This window comes from Eptesicus fuscus, chromosome 22, assembly GCF_027574615.1.
Source record: "Eptesicus fuscus isolate TK198812 chromosome 22, DD_ASM_mEF_20220401, whole genome shotgun sequence".
In the NCBI taxonomy this organism is placed as follows: domain Eukaryota; kingdom Metazoa; phylum Chordata; class Mammalia; order Chiroptera; family Vespertilionidae; genus Eptesicus; species Eptesicus fuscus.
This window is the reverse complement of record NC_072494.1, coordinates 14069447-14088118: the sequence shown is the minus strand read 5'-3', so window position 1 is coordinate 14088118 and position 18672 is coordinate 14069447. Positions and strand designations below refer to the sequence as shown.

Here is an 18672-nt window from a genome sequence, read left to right as displayed (position 1 = left end):
ATATATTTTGTAGATCTGGTCCTATTGCTTAATAATGAAATAGAAAGTTTTGGATCTGACCTTGTTTGTTTAAAATTAAATACTTATAAAAATCCGAATTAAAATTTAAGTAGAATAGGTTTGGGGAGGGTTGGATTTTATTTTTACTGACTGAAGAAAGTCAAGCATATTAAGTGATGATGGTCATCTATTCCATTTGCTTTATGTCAAGTGTTTAAACTAAAGTTTACTTTTTGTGCTTAATAATTACTGCCCTGTCCTCTTACTGTTGGAGAATTTTTGGACCGGATTTCAGTTTTCACTAAGTATTTGATATTAAGCATATATTGGCATTCTTTAGTCTCTATTTTGGTTTAGATTTACAGTAAGTGGTATGCCTGTTTTTTAAAAAGTTATTTAGTTCCTATATATTAGATGCATGTAATTAAGTCATGGAATAGAAGCTGGTGATATCTTAAATCATGACTATTATTGACTAGAAATTTGCTTTACAAATAGCAACTTCTAAGAAGCTGTTAAATTCTTCATTGGAATGTGTTAACTGGTATTTTTAATCTTCCTGTCCTATTCTCAGAATCAGTCATTTCATTGACAGTAGAAATTATGTTTATTTGACAGCTTCTTAGAGATCTGGTAGGTGTTTTATTTATTTTTTAAATAAAAATGAAAGAAAAGGAAAGAAAGAAACAACACACAGACTCGGATTGCCTTTTTTCGTGCTACAACTTTGACACTGAAGTGGACAGACAGAACAGCTTCCCATAATGCCAGGTTGCAAAAACTGAAATGTTTTCCAGGTACCACTTTCAAAACTCAGAAGCAGCTGAAAGAAAATCTGAACAAACAACCGAATAAGCAGTGGAAGAAATCACAAAGTAAGGAACAAAATCTCAACTAATATAAAATTAACTCCTCTTTTTGGAGCAGAAGAAAATGTAGACCATTTGACATCATACCTCGCATAAACTATGGGCAAGCCTGTGTTTTCCAGGCCTGGGAGGCTCCCAGTGACTTACACTAAACAAGCCATCATGGAGTTACTTCTTAAAAACAAAACAAAACAAAAACTACTTTTAAACAAAGAAAATGCAGGAAGAGAGTTTAAATGAGTGAAGATTCAAGAGTAGTTGGGGGATTGAAAGAAGAAAATAAATACTTGATAGTGCCCAGGCTAACACTCAGGTTCAAAGATACATGAAGTTAGAGGCAGCTGGCATTAAACAACAGAGCTGAAGAGGAGACTAGGCATTAAGAAGCATTTCTGTGGGAGCCATGAAATCCTTCAGATTTGGGGATACACTCTACCAGATTAGACATGGGCCTCAGATCAGGCCAGAAGCTCATTCTCTAACAGGAGCTCCTGCTATGTTTATCATGTTTACCCAGCATGAGATCAAGGGAGTGGAATACTGCATGTGATAGGCTGCTGTGGGCCAAACAGGAATATTGAGAAAGACCTGAAGGTGTGGAGGGAACAAGGTAAAAGACAGTGAGAATTGGGAGGTGAATCAAGACACTTGGGATGGTTTTGCTCCAGCAAGCATTTGATATTCATCATGATTAAGGGAGTCCTCTATCTTCCTTTTGGGCATAAGTTGCATGCTTAGGAACAACAGGAGTCATCATTTCAGCCAAAGTTCCACCACAGTGGGAATGTACTTAGAACTTTCTTTGCCTGTTTTTGCTATGAACTGAGTCACCAGAAAAAGAAATCCAAAGCTAAATACATAGGAATAGAGTTGATGTTTGTAAATAATATTCTTCAGCCGGTGCTCAGAATTAATTGGATGTCCTGCTCCTTAACACTCTTATTTTGAAGTATTGAGATCCTCTTACACTCAGTCAGACTAGGAAAAAAGGTACTTAATGTATCTCAGGATCTCCAAATCAATAATTCTAGGACTTTATGACTTAAAGGGCCTATTGGAGGTAAGTCGGTCAGTCACATGTTTTTATATTGACCATGCTTGGGAGGTTTAAATTTCATATTCCACTATTCTAGATATTAGGATTTAAATGTGCATGTTTGACATATGTTCAAAAGTACACCCTTAACTATAAGAGCTAAAATTTTTCTGAATGTTAGTCAATAGTTTCTGTCTGTATTCTTAATGATGTTTTGTTTCATTCCAACAGCATCCACGAATCCAAAAGCTGCTCTCAAATCTAAGATAGTTGCTGAATTTCGAGTAAGTTACAGAATATGTTGAACATGGCCAAAGCATTATTCACCCTTTTTGTGTTATAGCTTCCTGTGTAGTCCAGTAAGATTTATTTTTATTCAGTTTGTACATCAATTATATCTTAAGTTCTAAGGGAATCCAGATTGGGATCAGATTACTTGAAGTTTTATCTGTTTCCCTAATGGAAAAAATAACCTTACAGAAAATCTGTTACAGGCTTAGTTCTGAATCCCCCAACATGCGGTTCATCTTTCTTTGAAGCTCTACTAAATTAGAATTTGTGTAGAGTTAGAATAATAAGGCTATGTTTATCTAATTAAAATGTAAAGATATAAGTGGACCTTTGTTTCATGCTTAACCCTATATCCATAAATTAGCTTTGAATAACCAAGGAAAATGATTTTTTTTTTAAATCTTCACCTAAGGATATGTTTTGATTGATTTTAGAGAGAGAAGAAGGGAGAGAGAGAAAGAGAAACATCGATCGGTTGCTTCCCATACATGTCCCGGCCCAGGATCGAACCTGCAACTTATGTATGTACCCTGACTGGGAATCAAACCCACAACCCTTTTGGTGTATGGGACAATGCTCCAACCAATTGACCCACCCAGTCAGGGCAGGAAAGGATCTTTTAAAGTATAAGACTAAAAAAGAATATTTTGACGTGAGAATTGATATTGATATCCCTGATTATGAGGAAATGTGTAGGGTTTTTCCCTCATGGGGTTTTACTAGGTTTTAAGGGAAAAGATAAATGAGTCAGTGATCTTGTGAATGAAATTTGACTCTGCTCTGTGTTCAGTCTCAGGCCCTCATTGAAGAACTGTTGCTATACAAGCGCTCAGAAGATCAGATAGAATTGAAGGAAAAACAGCTGTCAACTATGCGGGTGGATGTGTGCAGCACAGAAACTCTCAAATGCTTAAAAGGTAATACATCCTTTTAACAAGAATAACTCAGATTTTTCCCCAGATCTGTCATTTTCAAGTGGTAAGACTGGCTTCTTCCATAAAGAGAACCCTTAGTTGGTTGTAGAGAGCAGTTGTGCCAGCTCTGGTTTCCCAGGTGATTATATGCATATACATTTCATAAGTAAATTTCTGTCCTTCACCTGTGCACACTAAACTCACACAGTATTATATGTCAATTATATCTCAAGAAAGCTGGAGAAAAATAAGTTTAAAAACCCAAAGAAATAAATTCTGTCATTTTCCCCACTTATGGTGCTTTCTTGATATACTAGGTTATATATAGGCAGGTATATTTCATACGTGTGATGAACTGGTTTGGGTATGCTCTTTAATACGGCCACTGTAATGCCTCATAAAATCTAGTTAGTTGCTCTCTTTTCCTTACATTGTAAATTATAAATAATAGTTTTTGTTTTTTTTTTTTTGTGTGTTAATCCTCACCTGAGGATATTTTTTCCATTGCTTTTCAGAGAGAGTGGAAGGGAGGGGAGAGAGAGAGAGAGAGAGAGAGAGACACATAGACTGGTTGCCTCCCACATGGTCCCCATGGGGGGTGGCGAGCAAACCCACAACCCAGGTATGTGTCCTTGGAACCCGTGACCCTTAGGTGCTTGGGCTGACGCTCTAACTACTGAGAAACCACCCAGGTCATAAATAATATTAATAGTTTATCATAATATAAACCTCATGATGGCAGAAACTATCCTTTGTACTTTAAATATATATATTTTGTTGTTGTTGTTGACTTCAGAGAGAGAAAGGGAGAGGGAGAGAAATAGAAACATCAGTAATGAGAGAGAATAATCTATGGGCTGCCTTCTGCATGCCCCCGCCTGAGGATGGAGCCTGCAGCCTGGGCATGTGCCCTGACCAGGAATCAAACTGTGACCTCCTGGTTCATAGGTCAATGTTCAATCACTGAATCACACTGAGTGAAATTATCCTTATTTGTTCACTGCTGTATCCAGCCTAGAGCGATGCTTGGTACATAATAGGCATTTAATAAATATTTTTGAAGTAATGAGTAAATGGCTACTAGATATTCATTTTGGCCTTTATTTTGTTATTGTACCATCCTTTAAATTTTAACATGTTAGCTTTGCACAGTGGCAGTATCATAAATGGGGTTTATCCGAGGCACGATTATTGCTAATTGAATAAATAAATACATAAATTTAACATGTTATTGAATTTAATCCTCACAACAACCCAGAAGTATATTAAAAACTTCCATTTTATATATGAGAAATTCAAGACTTCATAAGGGGATGAGTAGCTTGCCTAAGTTACACAGCTGATGAGAGACAAAGCCAAAATCTGTGCCCGTTTCTAAAGTCATATTCCTACAGTCATGGGGAAAGAAGTATACTTAGAAGTGTAAGTAACAGTTCCTAATGTCACTATTGTTTTTTGTTTTTTGTTTTTTTTTTTGTGTGTGTGTGTGTGTGTGTGTGTGTGTGTTTAATCCTCACCTGAGAATATTTTTTCCATTGACTTTTTTAGAGAGAGTGAAAGGGAGGGAAGGAGGGAAAGAGGGAGGCAGAGAGAGAGAGAGAAAAACATCGATGTGAGAGAGACACATCGATTGGTTGCCTCCTGCACGTGCTCCAGCCGGACCAGGGATCATCTACAACCCAGTTACGTGTCCAAGACTGGGAATCAAACCCGAGACTCTTTGGTGCTCAAGTCGATGCTCTAACCAGTGGGCACACCAGCAAGGTCCATAATGTCACTATTGATGCAAAAATAATTGAGGGTTTGTACTCTTCTGATATGAAAAGAAGAATTTTTGGTGTGATTCACAGAGCAGTCACTTTATCTTTACTTTTCTGAACCTTAGTTTTTTCATGTATCATACATTCTAGAGGATTAAAAGTTAATGGTCTAAGTCAGGGGTGAGGAACATTTAGCACAAGAAATCATTTGATCTGGCATTGCCAAGGCATTAGTGGTGAGTTCATTAAATGTTTGACCAAATATAGCAAGCTGATTTTTAAGTTGGTAATTGTGTATGGCCCATGAATGATATCAATATCCATATGGCCCTTGGCAGAAAAAAGGTTCTCCACCCCTGGTCTAAGTGTACAGAATCAAGCCTCATTCCACTATTCCAAAGTAGTAGAATGGCATCAAATTTGTAAAGAAAATTAATGAACTTCCTTTTAGTTGGACTTTCTTTTGTTTACTGTAATTATTGGTACCTTCATGATGCACTATTGCTTTTAACTCTAGCAGATTCACATGAATCATTTTAATAATCTGTTTTGTGATTTGGAGAAACTTTTTAAAGGTGAAACTATGAGACTAAGAATATTACATATTAAGGCAGTAAGAATAGGTTCACTGATCATCTGGAGGGGGGTTTTCTTTGAAAAATTTAATTGTTTACTTTTTCTTTTTTATCCTGAAATGAATACTTCCTCTGTTATTTTAGATAAGACCGGTGGGAAGAAGTTCTCCAAAGAATTTGAGGAGGCAAGCGCCAAGCTGGAGGAATTTGTGAATGGATTAGATAAGCAGGTGAAAAATGGGCCCTCACTTACAGAAGCACTGGAAAATGCTGGAATTTTCTATGAAGCACAGTACAAAGAAGTAAAAGTGGTGGCCAATGTAAGTAGTAATTAGAGCTATCGTATTGATTGGTTACTATATGTCAGTGACTGTTTTACATGTGTTACCTAACTCAGTGAGGATAAACATTATCTCCAGTTCACAGATGAAGAAGTTACTTTTAAAGAGGTTTAGAACCTTGTATAGGAATACTAGTATAGCTACCAAGTGGTGGAGTCTAAATTAGACCTGGGTCTTTTTGATGCTAAAGCTCATGCATACCTTGGTTATTATGCCTTATGTCTTAGAATTTCAAAGGGAGTATGTCAAGTTACTATTACAGGATATAAAATTAGGCTGAAATATATGTAGAAAACTAAATGGAAACATTCTGTTACTAAATTTCATGTAAATTGACTGCATTAAGGACCCTCTTTGTCCCCACCTCCACTGAAAGGGAGTTGATAATTGGACATTTGTCTAATGGCCTCTGAAACTGTCCATTTTGTACTTACTTTTTTTTAAAGTTTTAATCACAATATGTAAAAGCATATAGTATTATAGAGCCCACCAGTCCCACTTCCTAGAAGCCATTCCTTTTACCTCATTTAACTTTTTCTGGCATTTGCCTCCATATTTCTAAATTATATGCCCTTATTGTTCTTTCTTGGTTTATCCTATTTAAGAAAGATCTTTTAACTACTTGATATGACAAATGAGGATTTAGCTTATATTTACCAGCCTTCCACTTTCTCCCAATATTATTATATAACTGTTTTAAATCTTTTTATTACCTTTGTAAATGTAAGTACAGTTGCCTCTTAAATACATGGGGGTTAGAGGTGTTTTCCCTCATTCCCTGTGCAGTTGAAAAACTATGTATAACATTTGACTCCCCAAAAACTTAACTACCATGCAGTCATTTCTCAGAATCCACTGGGGATAGTTCCATGATCCACTGCAGATTCCAAAATCTGCAGATGCTCGAGTACCTTATATAAAATGACATAGAACAACACATCTGCAGATTGAAAATACTGTTTTTGATCCACGGGTGGTTGAATTTGTGGATGGGAAACCTGGGGGATACAGAGGGCCAATGGACTCTTACAAATGGATCTGTGCAGTTCAAACCTTGTTGTTCAAGGGTCAGCTGTACTATACTATTTTTTGACCACTAACTCTAGACTCCCTGCTTTGTAGAATGAGGATATTAACATCATATCCTTTCCCATTAGTTTTCATCTACCTCTTCAGTTTCCCAGCTTCAGTGAACTATACTTTACTTACTGTTGTATGGTTGATAATATTTACATTCCATTCTGTAATCATAATTGTCTTCCTTGTTTTAAAGGATGGAAATTAATAAATAAAGTTTACATTATATCTATGTAAACATTTGTTCACTGCAAGGTCTTTGTTAACTATGGATATATTAGAAATATTTGGCTCCCCCCGCCAATCACTTCAGATATTCTGAATCTATATTTCCCCCGAGGCCTTTCTGCCTGAACTTCCATTCTCCTGCTCCAGTTTTAGGTCTCTAGATCTCATTTAAAGATTAGTCTTTACTGTTATTCTTAGATAAGCCCTCTATTTTGAAGATTTGTGTCTTTTTTTCTTGGTATTTTTTCATCCTGCTGGAGCACATCCTCAAATTTTTTTTTTAAAGGGGGTATTGCAAGAAAGAAATTTCTGAATCTTTATATCTAAAAATGTCTTTATTCTGTTTTCACATATGCTTTGATAGTTTGGTTGAAGAGCATTTTCCCTCATAGTTTAGAAGACATTTCTCCATTGTCTTTAGTGTTGTTGCTATGAAGTCTTTGCAAGATCCTTTGGGGATGACTCTTGTATAGAGTCAAGATCCTTTGGGGATGACTCTTGTTTTTCTGTCTGTAAGCTTTTAGGGACATTATCCATGGTGTTCTGAAATTTTTACAATGATATATCTACATGGTTTTCATTCATTATGGGTTACTTGGTGTGCTCTTTCCGTCTAAAGATTGGTATTCTTCAACTCCAGGACAACTTCTCTCTTTCCTTTTCCTTTATTTTCTCTCTCTGGAACATTGATTAATCAGATGTTGGATCTCCTAGGTTAATATTTAATGTGTCCTATGTTATCTCAACCTTGCTTTCTGGAAGATTTCAACTTTATCTCCCAGCTTCATCTCTTCATATTTTTATGTTTGACAGTCATATTTTAAATTTCTAAGAATTCTTTTTTGTTCTGTGTTCCCTTTTTTATGGCAATCCTTTCTGATTTTATGGATACAGTATCTAGTGTCCATGAAGATACTAAAACTTTTTTCTCTTCCCTGAATTGTCTTATTTCCTGGTAGAGCCTTTTATTTTATTTTATTTTATTTTTTCCCTCCTAGTTGTGTTAGTCTTTCTCTTTTATGATTTTGGCTTTCCTCAAAATTCATATATCTCTTTGTCCATTCCTTTTTAAGAATGAGTTATGAAAAAATTTATTGAGGGGCTTTCTGTCCAAAGGTAGGGACTCTCTACTTCTTGGGTTTAACCATTAAAATCTGTGTAGGTGAGGAGCTGGCTGTTAGTCTGGGCAGGAGGAGCTCTAAATGTGAGAAGGCTGGAGTCTTTTTGCCAGGACATTTTAACTCTTTAGAGAAGAAAGCATATTTTGTGCCCGGGACATAGTGCCTTGGCTACTACCAAGTGTGAAGGCTGCAGAGGAGGTGGTATGAGTGTTTGGCATTCACACTTTTAATGAATTGTCCTATTTTCAACCCCACTACTTAACTCCTCCACCCTTTTATACTCATCATTTTCTGGATCAAAGTTTCTCAGGGATTCTGCAAGACAGATTTGCTCCTTTCCCAGGTGTAGCTCCCTTTCTGTATACTCCTAAACTCATTTTTCTCCACCCTGCCTCATCATCACTTCTCACTCTTCTATTCACATGCTGTCATCTGAAAATCTGTAGAAATCTTTTTCTCAGGTGTATTTCTTGTTGTTGGTTTATACCTTTGTATTCCTTTATTTTTCATTTTATAGGAGTCTCAGGAGGGAGAAACCATGAATGGGAATGGTCAGTTCATCATTTTGACCCAAAAATATTTTATAATTTTTGAATAGTGACCTATATCCCTAGCCCCTTATTTATAGAATCATATAAAATCATTTAGTCTGCTTTGGAGGCTATTCAAAAAATGGCTTGATGAGGTCTATTAAGCAAGCATTTATTGAGCACTTATTCTGTGCCAAGTATTGTGTAATACAGAGAAAAGAGACATTGTTCTCACAGAATTCTTTTGATCTGATGGAGAAAATACAATAAAACACATCATTGCAATTTTGTGTGATAAGTGCTATAGTAGAAGGTACTGTGAGAATAGATTGAATTGGTACTTTTATCTAATTTGGGACTGGAGGTGGAAGAGATGGAGAAAATTTTTTCCAAAGGAGCTGAACTCTGAAATTGCAGTCATTAGATAAATGAAAGCTCATAATCTCTGATGAGCATTTTCAAAAGTGTGGGAACATAAGAGAACATGGCAAAACTGGTAGACCTGAGAGCAGTTTCTGATAGCTGGGTTTGTATGAGGAAGTAATAAAACCAGAGAGGTAGTTAGGAACAAAGTTCTAAAAGCAGTAGGAGGCAGTTATGAGATTTAACTTTTTTTTTTTTTACTGTTTTTATTGATTTTATAGAGAAAGGGAGAGGGAGAGTTAGAAACATCAGTGATGAAAGAGAATCATTAATTGACTGCCTCCTGCATGCCCCCTGCTGGGGATTGAGCCTGCAACCTGAGCATGTGCCCTAACCAGGAATTGAACCAGGGACCTCTTGGTTCATGGGTCAGTGCTCAACCACTGAGAAACACCAGGTGGAGATTTTACTTTAAGTTCATAATATTCTGTATAATAAAAGCCCAGCTATCAACCAGTCTCTAAGATGCACTCTGACCACCAGCGGGCAGACGCTCAATGCAGGAGCTGCCCCACTGGTGGTCAGTGTGCTCCCACTGTGAACCCTGGGCTGACAGGCAGGAACCTGGGCTGCGATCGCGCTTCCTCGCCCCCCAGGCTCCTGCTCCTCGCTCCCTGCCACCTCCTCTGGATGCCTGCAGGCCGCGCAGTGTTGCTGCTGTGCTCGCAGAGCTGACCCCAGAGGATGGGAGGCAGGTTAGTGGCTGCCGCGGGACTGAGGCCTACTCCTCCACCTCTCAGCGCTATTGTCCCTGGGCCCGACCCTGACCGGGTCCCCTGGAGAGGCGAGTGCTCTGGCTCCTCGGAAGGTGCCGGACCAGGGAGCAGCCGCTCATAGGTGGGTCCACAGCCGCTCTGCAGACCCGAATGAGCGGTGCTCCCACAGCGGCCAATCCCCACAGGCCATGCCCCCCATCAGTGCATGAATCCCGAGCACCGAGCACCGGGCCTCTCGTATTGTAATGATAGGGTTAATTTTGTGGTGAAACACTGATGTAAAGAGCAGAGTATGAAATGATAAGTCAAATACACGGTATAAAGAAAAAGCACGAGAGTTTTATCTATAACATTTCTGTAACTTTAAAAGGAGATCTGAAGTAAATATTAGGAAATATTAACTTCAAAATATTTTGGGTAGTAGGTATATCAATTTTTTTATTTCACTATATTGTAGTTTTTCAGAACTTTTTTTAAAGGAGGAAATGATCATAGGAAATAGATTGTAATAAAATTTTACCAAACCTATCACTTTTGGGAACTCATGAAATGGTTCTTCTCTCCATCCCCCTCTACCCCCCACACACACTATTTTATACTTTTTATCAGTGTTCCGTATTTCCTACAGAAAAAAAATTCACTCCCAAATGAACAAAAATCACCCCACCAGGCTGTAGACATAAGAACTTTTCAAAAAATTCTAACATCCACTAATTATTAGTTACTGAAATTTAACCTCCCTATCAATTTCCTCATCCATAAAATAAATGGGTAAACATTTCTGCTTCCCAGAATTTACTATGAGAATCATATAATAAAATACTCTGCAGCAATACATCTCCATAAGGAGTATATTTTTTGAATGACTATTTTGGGGAGGGACCTGACTTTGGAAGTAGATTGATTTGGTTTGTGGCTGAGAGGCTCTGTATTTGTTCTTGCAGCTATCACTAGAGTTAAACTGCTAGATGAAGCTCTTTTTAATGGGGAGTGTTGTTCATTCCTCTTGGAAGACAGGGTATTACAATGCCAATGTCATTCTGTGAGAACATTAAAGAGAACAATAGAGGCAGAGGCAGAGGCAGATATTTTGTTAAAAGCTCTGATTTATTTAGTAAGGCAGTACAAAGTTAAGTACCAAAAAAGGACTTCAATTTGCTATTGATGTGATCACGTTTGCATTTCAGAATCAATATAGCAGAATGGAGAATAAAAGAATCTTAGAGGGAGAAAGATGTTATTTTCTGTCTCTGCTTTTTAGTAGTTATATAATGTGTCTGGGTATGATAGCTGGGGTCTTCATGTTTGTATTTTTGAAGAACTATTTAAATTGATGGTATATTAGTTTATTAGGACTGTTATAACAGTATTGCAGACTGGGTGGCTTAAACAATAAGTTATTGTCTCATACTTCTGGACACTAGAAATCTAAAATCAAGGTGTCAGCAGGGTTGATTGTGGGGCTGTAAGGGGAGGTTCTGTTCCTGGCTTCTCTTTGCCTTGAAGATGGCTATTTGCTCCCTGTGTTTCTTCATGTTGTCTTTCCTCTGTGTGATCTGGGTCCCAATTTTCCCTTTGTGTAAGGATGTCAGTCATACTGGATTAGGGCCCATCCTGATGACCTCATTTCAACTTGATTGCCTCTGTAAAACTTCGTTCTCCAAATAAGGCCACTTTCTGAGGTACAGAGTTAGGACTTCAACATATAAGACTTTGGGGGAACACAATGCAACCCTTAACAAATAGCTTAATGATTTTCATAAATTTTAGGAATTCTTGGCTGTTACCTCTTCATGAATTGTTTCTATTTCATTTTCCTTTCCTCCTGGAACTCTATGAATACACACACACACACACACACACACACACACACACACACACGTATATATAATCTCATTGCTGTGTTCCAAATTTCTTTACTTGCTTTCTGTATTTTCTGTCCTTTTTTATCTCAGTGCTTCCTTCAGAATATTTTCTATGAACTGGTCTTCTAATTCATTAATTATCTCTTCTGCTAACCCTTATCTATTGTTAAGCCTATCTATTAATTTTGGTTGGTTTAGTTTTCAGTTTAAGAATTGCTATTTGGTTCCTTTTTAGAAAGAATTCAATTTTCTGGTAAAAGTTTGCTTATCTATTTTCTTCATCTTTGCTGTTCATATTTTTTGGTCTTACTTTTTTGGGGGGAACAATCTTCAAACTTAAATATCTTAAATACATGAAGACTTTGTTTTCCTGAATCATCTATAATAATAAAAGCATAATATGCTAATTAGACTGGACGTCCTTTTTTCTGGACAAAGCGACAGCGGGCGGGGGCCGCGACAGAGGCGGCAGAGGCTCCCGGCCACGAGCCAAGGCCCTTGCACGAATTTCGTGCATCGGGCCTCTAGTCTATATATGTATATATAAAAGCCTAAGTGACCGTTGCAACTGGTCGACTGGTCGCTATGATGCGCACTGACCATCAGGGGATGCTCAATGCAGGAGCTGCCCCCTGGTGGTCAGTGCGCTCCCACAGCCAACCTCCCACGGTCCCCGCCCCCCAGCTGGCCGCCCCGATTGGGACTGGGCGAGATGGCCCCGATCACTGGCCAGGCCAAGGGACCCAACCCGTGCACAAATTTGTGCACCAGGCCTCTAGTTTGAAAATAAGTTGCTAATACCCCATCCCTCACATACAGGGTGTCCCAAAAAAATGTATACACACTTTTAACAGCTGATAGCTGTTAAATGAAAACAAAATGTATTTTAATAAACACTGCCTTTATAATTATTCAAAGTGTGTTTATAAATATTTTGGGGGATACCCTATATTTTCATGTGTATTTCCTCCCAATTATATTCTTCTTCATAAGCATAACATATAGCTATTTAATCAGGAAATTAATTGATACACTGACACACTATTATTATGTAATCCTCAGGCCTTATACAAATTTACCAGTTTTTAAAGCAAATGATCTTGTCTAGAATCACAATTTGCATTTATTGCATTTGTCTTTATTTTCCTTTGATCTGGAATGGTTCCCCAGTCTTTTCCTTGACTTTCATGATCTAAATATGTTTGAAGATTATAAGTCACATATTTTGTACAGTGTCCCAACTTGGATTTATGTGATGTTTCTTTGTGATCAGATTGAGATTATACATCTTTATAAGCAATATCACAGAAGTGATTTGTTTGTTTCTCTTTTTATTATTTCAAATAGCACACAAGTTTGATTTTACTACCTATAATATTCCACTTGATATCTTTTATTAATGTGACATCTTCTAGGCTTGTCCATTGAAAAGTTCTACCTTGGTAATTGCTATGGGTTGAATTGTACCCCAAAAAGATATGTTGACACCCTAACCCCTAGTACATGTGAATGTGACCTTACATGGAAATAGGGTCTTTGAAGATGTAATCAAGTTAAGATGAGGTCATTAGGGTGGGCCTTATTCCAGTATAACTGGCATTCTAATAAAAAGAGGGAAATTTGGATACAGACACACAGGGAGAACATCATGTGACAACTGAAACAGATATTATAGTGATGCAGCTACAAGCCAAGAAATGCCAAGGGTTAATGGCAACCACCAGAAGCTAGGAAAAGACAAGGAAGGCCCTAGCTGGTTTGGCTCAGTGGATACAGTCACCGGACTGAAGGGTCCCGGATTTGATTCTGGTCAAGGGCACGTGCCCAGGTTGTGGGCTTGACCCCCAGTGGGGGGCATGCAGGAGGCAGCCAATGAATGATTCTCTCTCATCACTGATGTTTCTATTTCTCTCTCCCTCTCCCTTCCTCTCCGAAATCAATAAAACATATTTTTTTAAATTAAAAAAAAAAAAGATAAGGAAGGATTCTGCCCAGGCTCTGAGGAAACATAGCCTTGCTGACCTCTTGATTTTGGACTTCTAGCCTCCAGAATTATGAGACAATAAATTTGCTATATTAAGCCACCTAATTAGTGGTATTTTATTACAACAACCCTAGGAAACTGGCATAGTAATTAAGTGTTTTTGAAACTATGTAAATATATTGTTTCATATCCAACTTTCAATTTATTTATATAGTATGGACTCATAGAGTTCTATATATTTGTTATGCTAACTCATTACTACCATTACTTACCTTGATGCTCAACGTGTCCCAGATTTGGCCTGTAGGAGCTCCTTCAAGCTGCTTTATTTGTTCTTTTGACATATCCCTACATTTTTTGAACATTTCTTTATTTTTTGTTCAGGCTCATCTTGCACTTTCTTGTGCCCCCATCTCTCCTCCATCCCCCCAAAATCAGTCATTTCTCCACAGAGCCTGGTTTCTTATAGTGAAAAATCACATTTAGAAACCAAGATTTGTGTATTAGGTCCGCTCATTACCATTGGGACAGCACTGCTGCCAGACTTTATCAGTGTGATAGGAAATAGATGGGGTGGGCAAAAGTAAGTTTCCAGTGTGAGTATGCAAAACACGGTTTATTCTTGTATTATTTATTAATTTTTGTATTGTTTATTTATATTTGTCTTATTATTGTTATTGTTATTTTGTATCCTTACTTATTATTTATCTTTTAGGTGATGATGGTTGCTAATTTAACTTACTTTGCCCACGTGTGTGTATGTGTGTGCGTGTGTGTGCACAAACACATAACCTATATACACACACATTTGCATCTGTATTTATTTCTATACTAGAGGCCTGGTACACAAAATTCGCACAATCGGGTGTGCAAGAGGCAGCTGATCGATGTTTCTCTCTCATCAGTGTTTCTAACTCTCTATCCCTCTCTCTTCCTCTCTGTAAAAAATCAATAAAATATATTTTTAAAAAAGAAAAAAAGATAATCAGATCATTAAGATTTAAGCCAGGTGATCAAAGTTAACATCAATAGTGGTACATCAGACAACAGTATGGTAGTTAACAGAGGGAAAAGGGATGTAGGGGAGAGGAGGGTTGAAGAGGACAAAGGGGGTCAAATATATGGTGACTGAAGGAGACTTGACTTTGTGTGATGGGCACACAGTGCAATATAAAGATGATGTATTATGGAATTATACACTTGAAACTTAATCTTTTTCTCTTTTAGGCATACAAAACCTTTGCTAATCGAGTGAACAATTTAAAGAAAAAGCTGGATCAATTGAAATCAACCCTTCCTGATCCAGAAGAATCACCAGTTCCTTCCCCAAGTATGGATGCTCCCTCCCCGACTGGTTCTGAGTCTCCTTTTCAAGGAATGGGAGGTGAGGAATCCCAGTCACCAGCTGTGGAGAGTGAGAAATCTGCCACACCTGAGCCTGCAACAGATAATCGTGATGTGGAAGACATGGAACTCTCAGATGTAGAAGATGATGGGTCAAAAATTATTGGTATGTCCTTATTGATTAGTAGGCAACTTGTTCCTTATCTGTTTTACTTTCCCACCAATAAATCTATCATAGGCAGATGTTAAAAGATAGTTTACCTCTGGCAGGGAAGCTCAGTTGGTTAGAGCATCATTCCAGTACACCAAGGTTGCAGGTTTGATCCCCCAGTTAAGGCACATACAAGAATCAATCAATGAATGCATACATAAGTGGAACAACAAATTGGTCTCTCTATCTCTCTCTCTCTTTCTCACTCTAAAAATCAATAATTTATATATATTTTTAAAGATAGTTCAATTCTTACAAGGTAGAATACCAAGGTAGCAAACATTATTGTCTCCATAGCAATGGTTCAGGATTTGGTAAGCCACATGGGTGAAGAATCATTGCTCAGGATTTCTGTTGTTCAATATGGTAGCCACTAGCTACATGTGACTGTTGAGCATTTGAAATGTGGCTTATCGAGCTTGAGATGTGCTCTAAGTATAAAAGGTACACATTAATATATTGAAATAAATAAAACATTATTAAAATTAATTTTACCTTAGTGTGGCCACTAGAAAATTTAAACATATATGTAGCTTGAATTATATTTTTATTGAACAGTACTGCTCTAGAGGGAGGAGCACTTATATTGAAATTCCTTATTCTCTCACTTTTTTTTTTTTTTTTTAAATATATTTTATTGATTTTCCACAGAGAGGAAGAGAGAGGGATAGAGAGAGAAACATCGATGAGAGAGAAACATCGATCAGCTGCCTCTTGCACACCCCCTACTGGGGATGTGCCCGCAACCAAGGTACATGCCCCTGACCGGAATCGAACCCGGGACCCTTGAGTCCGCAGGCCGACGCTCTATCCACTGAGCCAAACCGGTTTCGGCATATTCTCTGTCACTCTTAACCTTCAAGATTCCAAAGCAACAGTTTGTTTACCACACTTTCAAAATGAATCTGGATAGCTCTGGCCAGTGTGACTCAGTAGGTTGAGTGTCATTCCATGTACCGGAAGGTCGCCAGTTTGATTTCCTGTCAGGGCACATGCCAGGAATGCAGGCTTGATCCCCAGGAGGATGTTCACAGTGACATTTCTCTCCCTCTTTCCTTCTCTCCCTCTCTCCCTTTTCCCCCTCTCTGTCTCTTTCTCCCCCCCCCCCTTCCTTCCTGTCTCTCTAAAATCAATACAAAAAAACACTTTAAAAAAAAAGCTAGCCTGCATTGGTGAATTGTTTTTCTGACATCCCCAGCTTTTATAATTATTGGAGAGTTTTTGATTTGTGTTGAATTTAATGTGCTATCCATACAGTGCGTAGCCTTTTAGTTATTAAAAGTATCAAGAGTTAAAATTGCAGTTTCAAATTAGTGCCTAATTGCATCCCCTAATAGGCCAATATCAGGAACCCACACAAAAATACGGTAAAGTCTATTTCTTTAGAAAGCTCTCAGGTTAACAAAAAAGATAGGACAATTTATGGCATAAATATCATTACTGAAAGACAGAACACGAAAGTGTACCCAATAATAACATGCTTCTAGAAATGTACAAATTTAATATACAGATGCTAAGAAGATGCAAATAAATCATTAAAAATAAGATAAAGTAGCCCCAGCTGGTTTGGCTCCATGGATAGAGCGTCAGCCTGTGGACTGAAAGGTCTTGGGTTCGATTCTGGCCAAGGGCACATGCCCAGGTTGCGGGCTCAATCCCCAGTAGGGGCCTGTAGGAGGCAGCCAATCAATGATTCTCTCTCATCATTGTGTTTCTCTCTCTCTTTCTCCCTTCCTCTCTGAAATCAATAAAAATATATTTTTTAGAAAAAAGATAAAGTATGAATTTGGGGAATTCTTTTTAAGCAGGTGTTGAAGTCAGGAAGGATCATAGATTATAAAGAGTGGGGCTTTTAAAGAAATCATGAAGTGAGTGGTTTTCTATAAAGCATAGTGCTTTTTACTCCCAAATCAGGAACTAGTAGGACATGCTGTTTCCTACTGGAAGTAGAGTCTGGATAGTAATAAGATGCACTAATACTTGTTTTCTTTGTTTAAATAGTAGAGGACAGGAAGGAAAAACCTGTGGAGAAGTCGGCTGTGTCCACTTCTGTACCTACAAAGCCAGCAGAAAGTATCTCCAAGGCCTCTTCATGTACCCCAGTGCCTGTGACCATGACAGCAACCTCGCCTCTACCAAAGCCTGTGAACACTTCTCTTCTTGCCCCTTCTCCAGCATTGGCTTTGCCGAACCTGGCTAATGTGGATCTGGCAAAGATCAGTTCCATCCTTAGTAGCCTAACATCAGTCATGAAAAATACAGGTAAGCAAGCCCAGTAAAGAGGATAAAAGGCTGACTCATCGTTCTAATTGAACCATCAGTCTGTTTTTTGTTGAATTTTTAAAATTAAAAGTAATTTTTAAAATTTACCTAAAAGTAGTATCTACCTATCTATGTATAAAAGCCTAAGCGACCGTTACAACCGAATAACCAGAACAACTGGTTGACCGGTCACTATGACGCACACTGACTACCGAGGGGCAGACGCTCAATGCAGGAGCTGCCCCCTGGTGGTCATTGCGCTCCCACAAAAAATAAATATAATTCTACCCCAAAGAAAATCACTTTTATATATAACCTTACCAAGTATGTGTGTATCTGAATGTTTTGGGAGATTAAATATTTGTAATAATTGTTCTTTTAATAATTGAAGCATATTGCATATACTGTTTTGAAACCAGCTAATTTTAGCTATATAGTTTTTTATTATTTATTTAAGCCTTTTAATTTTAGACATCCAGTATGTCTCCAATTTTTCACAAACAACCATGATGCCCAAATTTTATGCACAACCCTTCCTATAAGGGTTGATGCATATATAGGACTTTTTTTTTTAAATGGAAATTTTAATGAGTCTGTAGAGCACCTCCACATACTCATCACTCATCTTCAACTATATAAACACATGGCCTACCCAATCCTGATTATTTTGAAGAAAATCCCAATTATTTCATTTCTTCAAAGTACTTAAATATATGATTTCTAAAAGATAGATTCTCCAAAAAATCAGCACTTAGATTTTTTAAGTCTTTTCATGTTATAATTACAATGATCTCCAAAAATGTACTATTTATGTTCCAGGTACTATATAAAAGTCCCCGTTGTGCCGCAGCTTCTCCAAAACTATTTTGTTTTGTTTTAATCTTTATTAAATTCAATCTTTAAAAGTTGTTTGTTTTCATTTGCATCCTTTTGATTAAAGATGTGGTTTAAATATTTTTCATTTGCTTATAATGTTTTGTGTGAAATACCTGTTCATATTTTTGATCATTAAAAAAAATCAAAAATTATATTTATATACTTTTTCCCTATGTTAAAAATCAATCTATTGTTTTAAAATATAAAAGTATAAAGGAGGTTGCTTATATAATCTCATTTTATAGATCA

The 18672-nt window shown here is 37.5% G+C and overlaps 1 protein-coding gene across 7 annotated transcripts in view; it reads left to right on the top strand.

The window, feature by feature from the left end:
• RPRD2 (regulation of nuclear pre-mRNA domain containing 2) overlaps positions 1–18672 on the top strand; it is a 67701-nt gene that overhangs the window by 36289 nt on the left and 12740 nt on the right. For 4 of the 7 annotated variants that reach the window (XM_054712038.1, XM_008155823.3, XM_054712040.1 and 1 more), the window contains exons 4-9: positions 798–875; positions 2137–2189; positions 2987–3113; positions 5590–5765; positions 14958–15240; positions 17287–17547. In XM_054712038.1, coding sequence (XP_054568013.1) covers positions 798–875; positions 2137–2189; positions 2987–3113; positions 5590–5765; positions 14958–15240; positions 17287–17547 — 978 coding nt within the window. The remainder of the gene's footprint in view (positions 1–797; positions 876–2136; positions 2190–2986; positions 3114–5589; positions 5766–14957; positions 15241–17286; positions 17548–18672) is intronic. The other 3 variants (XM_008155824.3, XM_054712041.1, XM_008155825.3) reach the window with 1 other exon arrangement.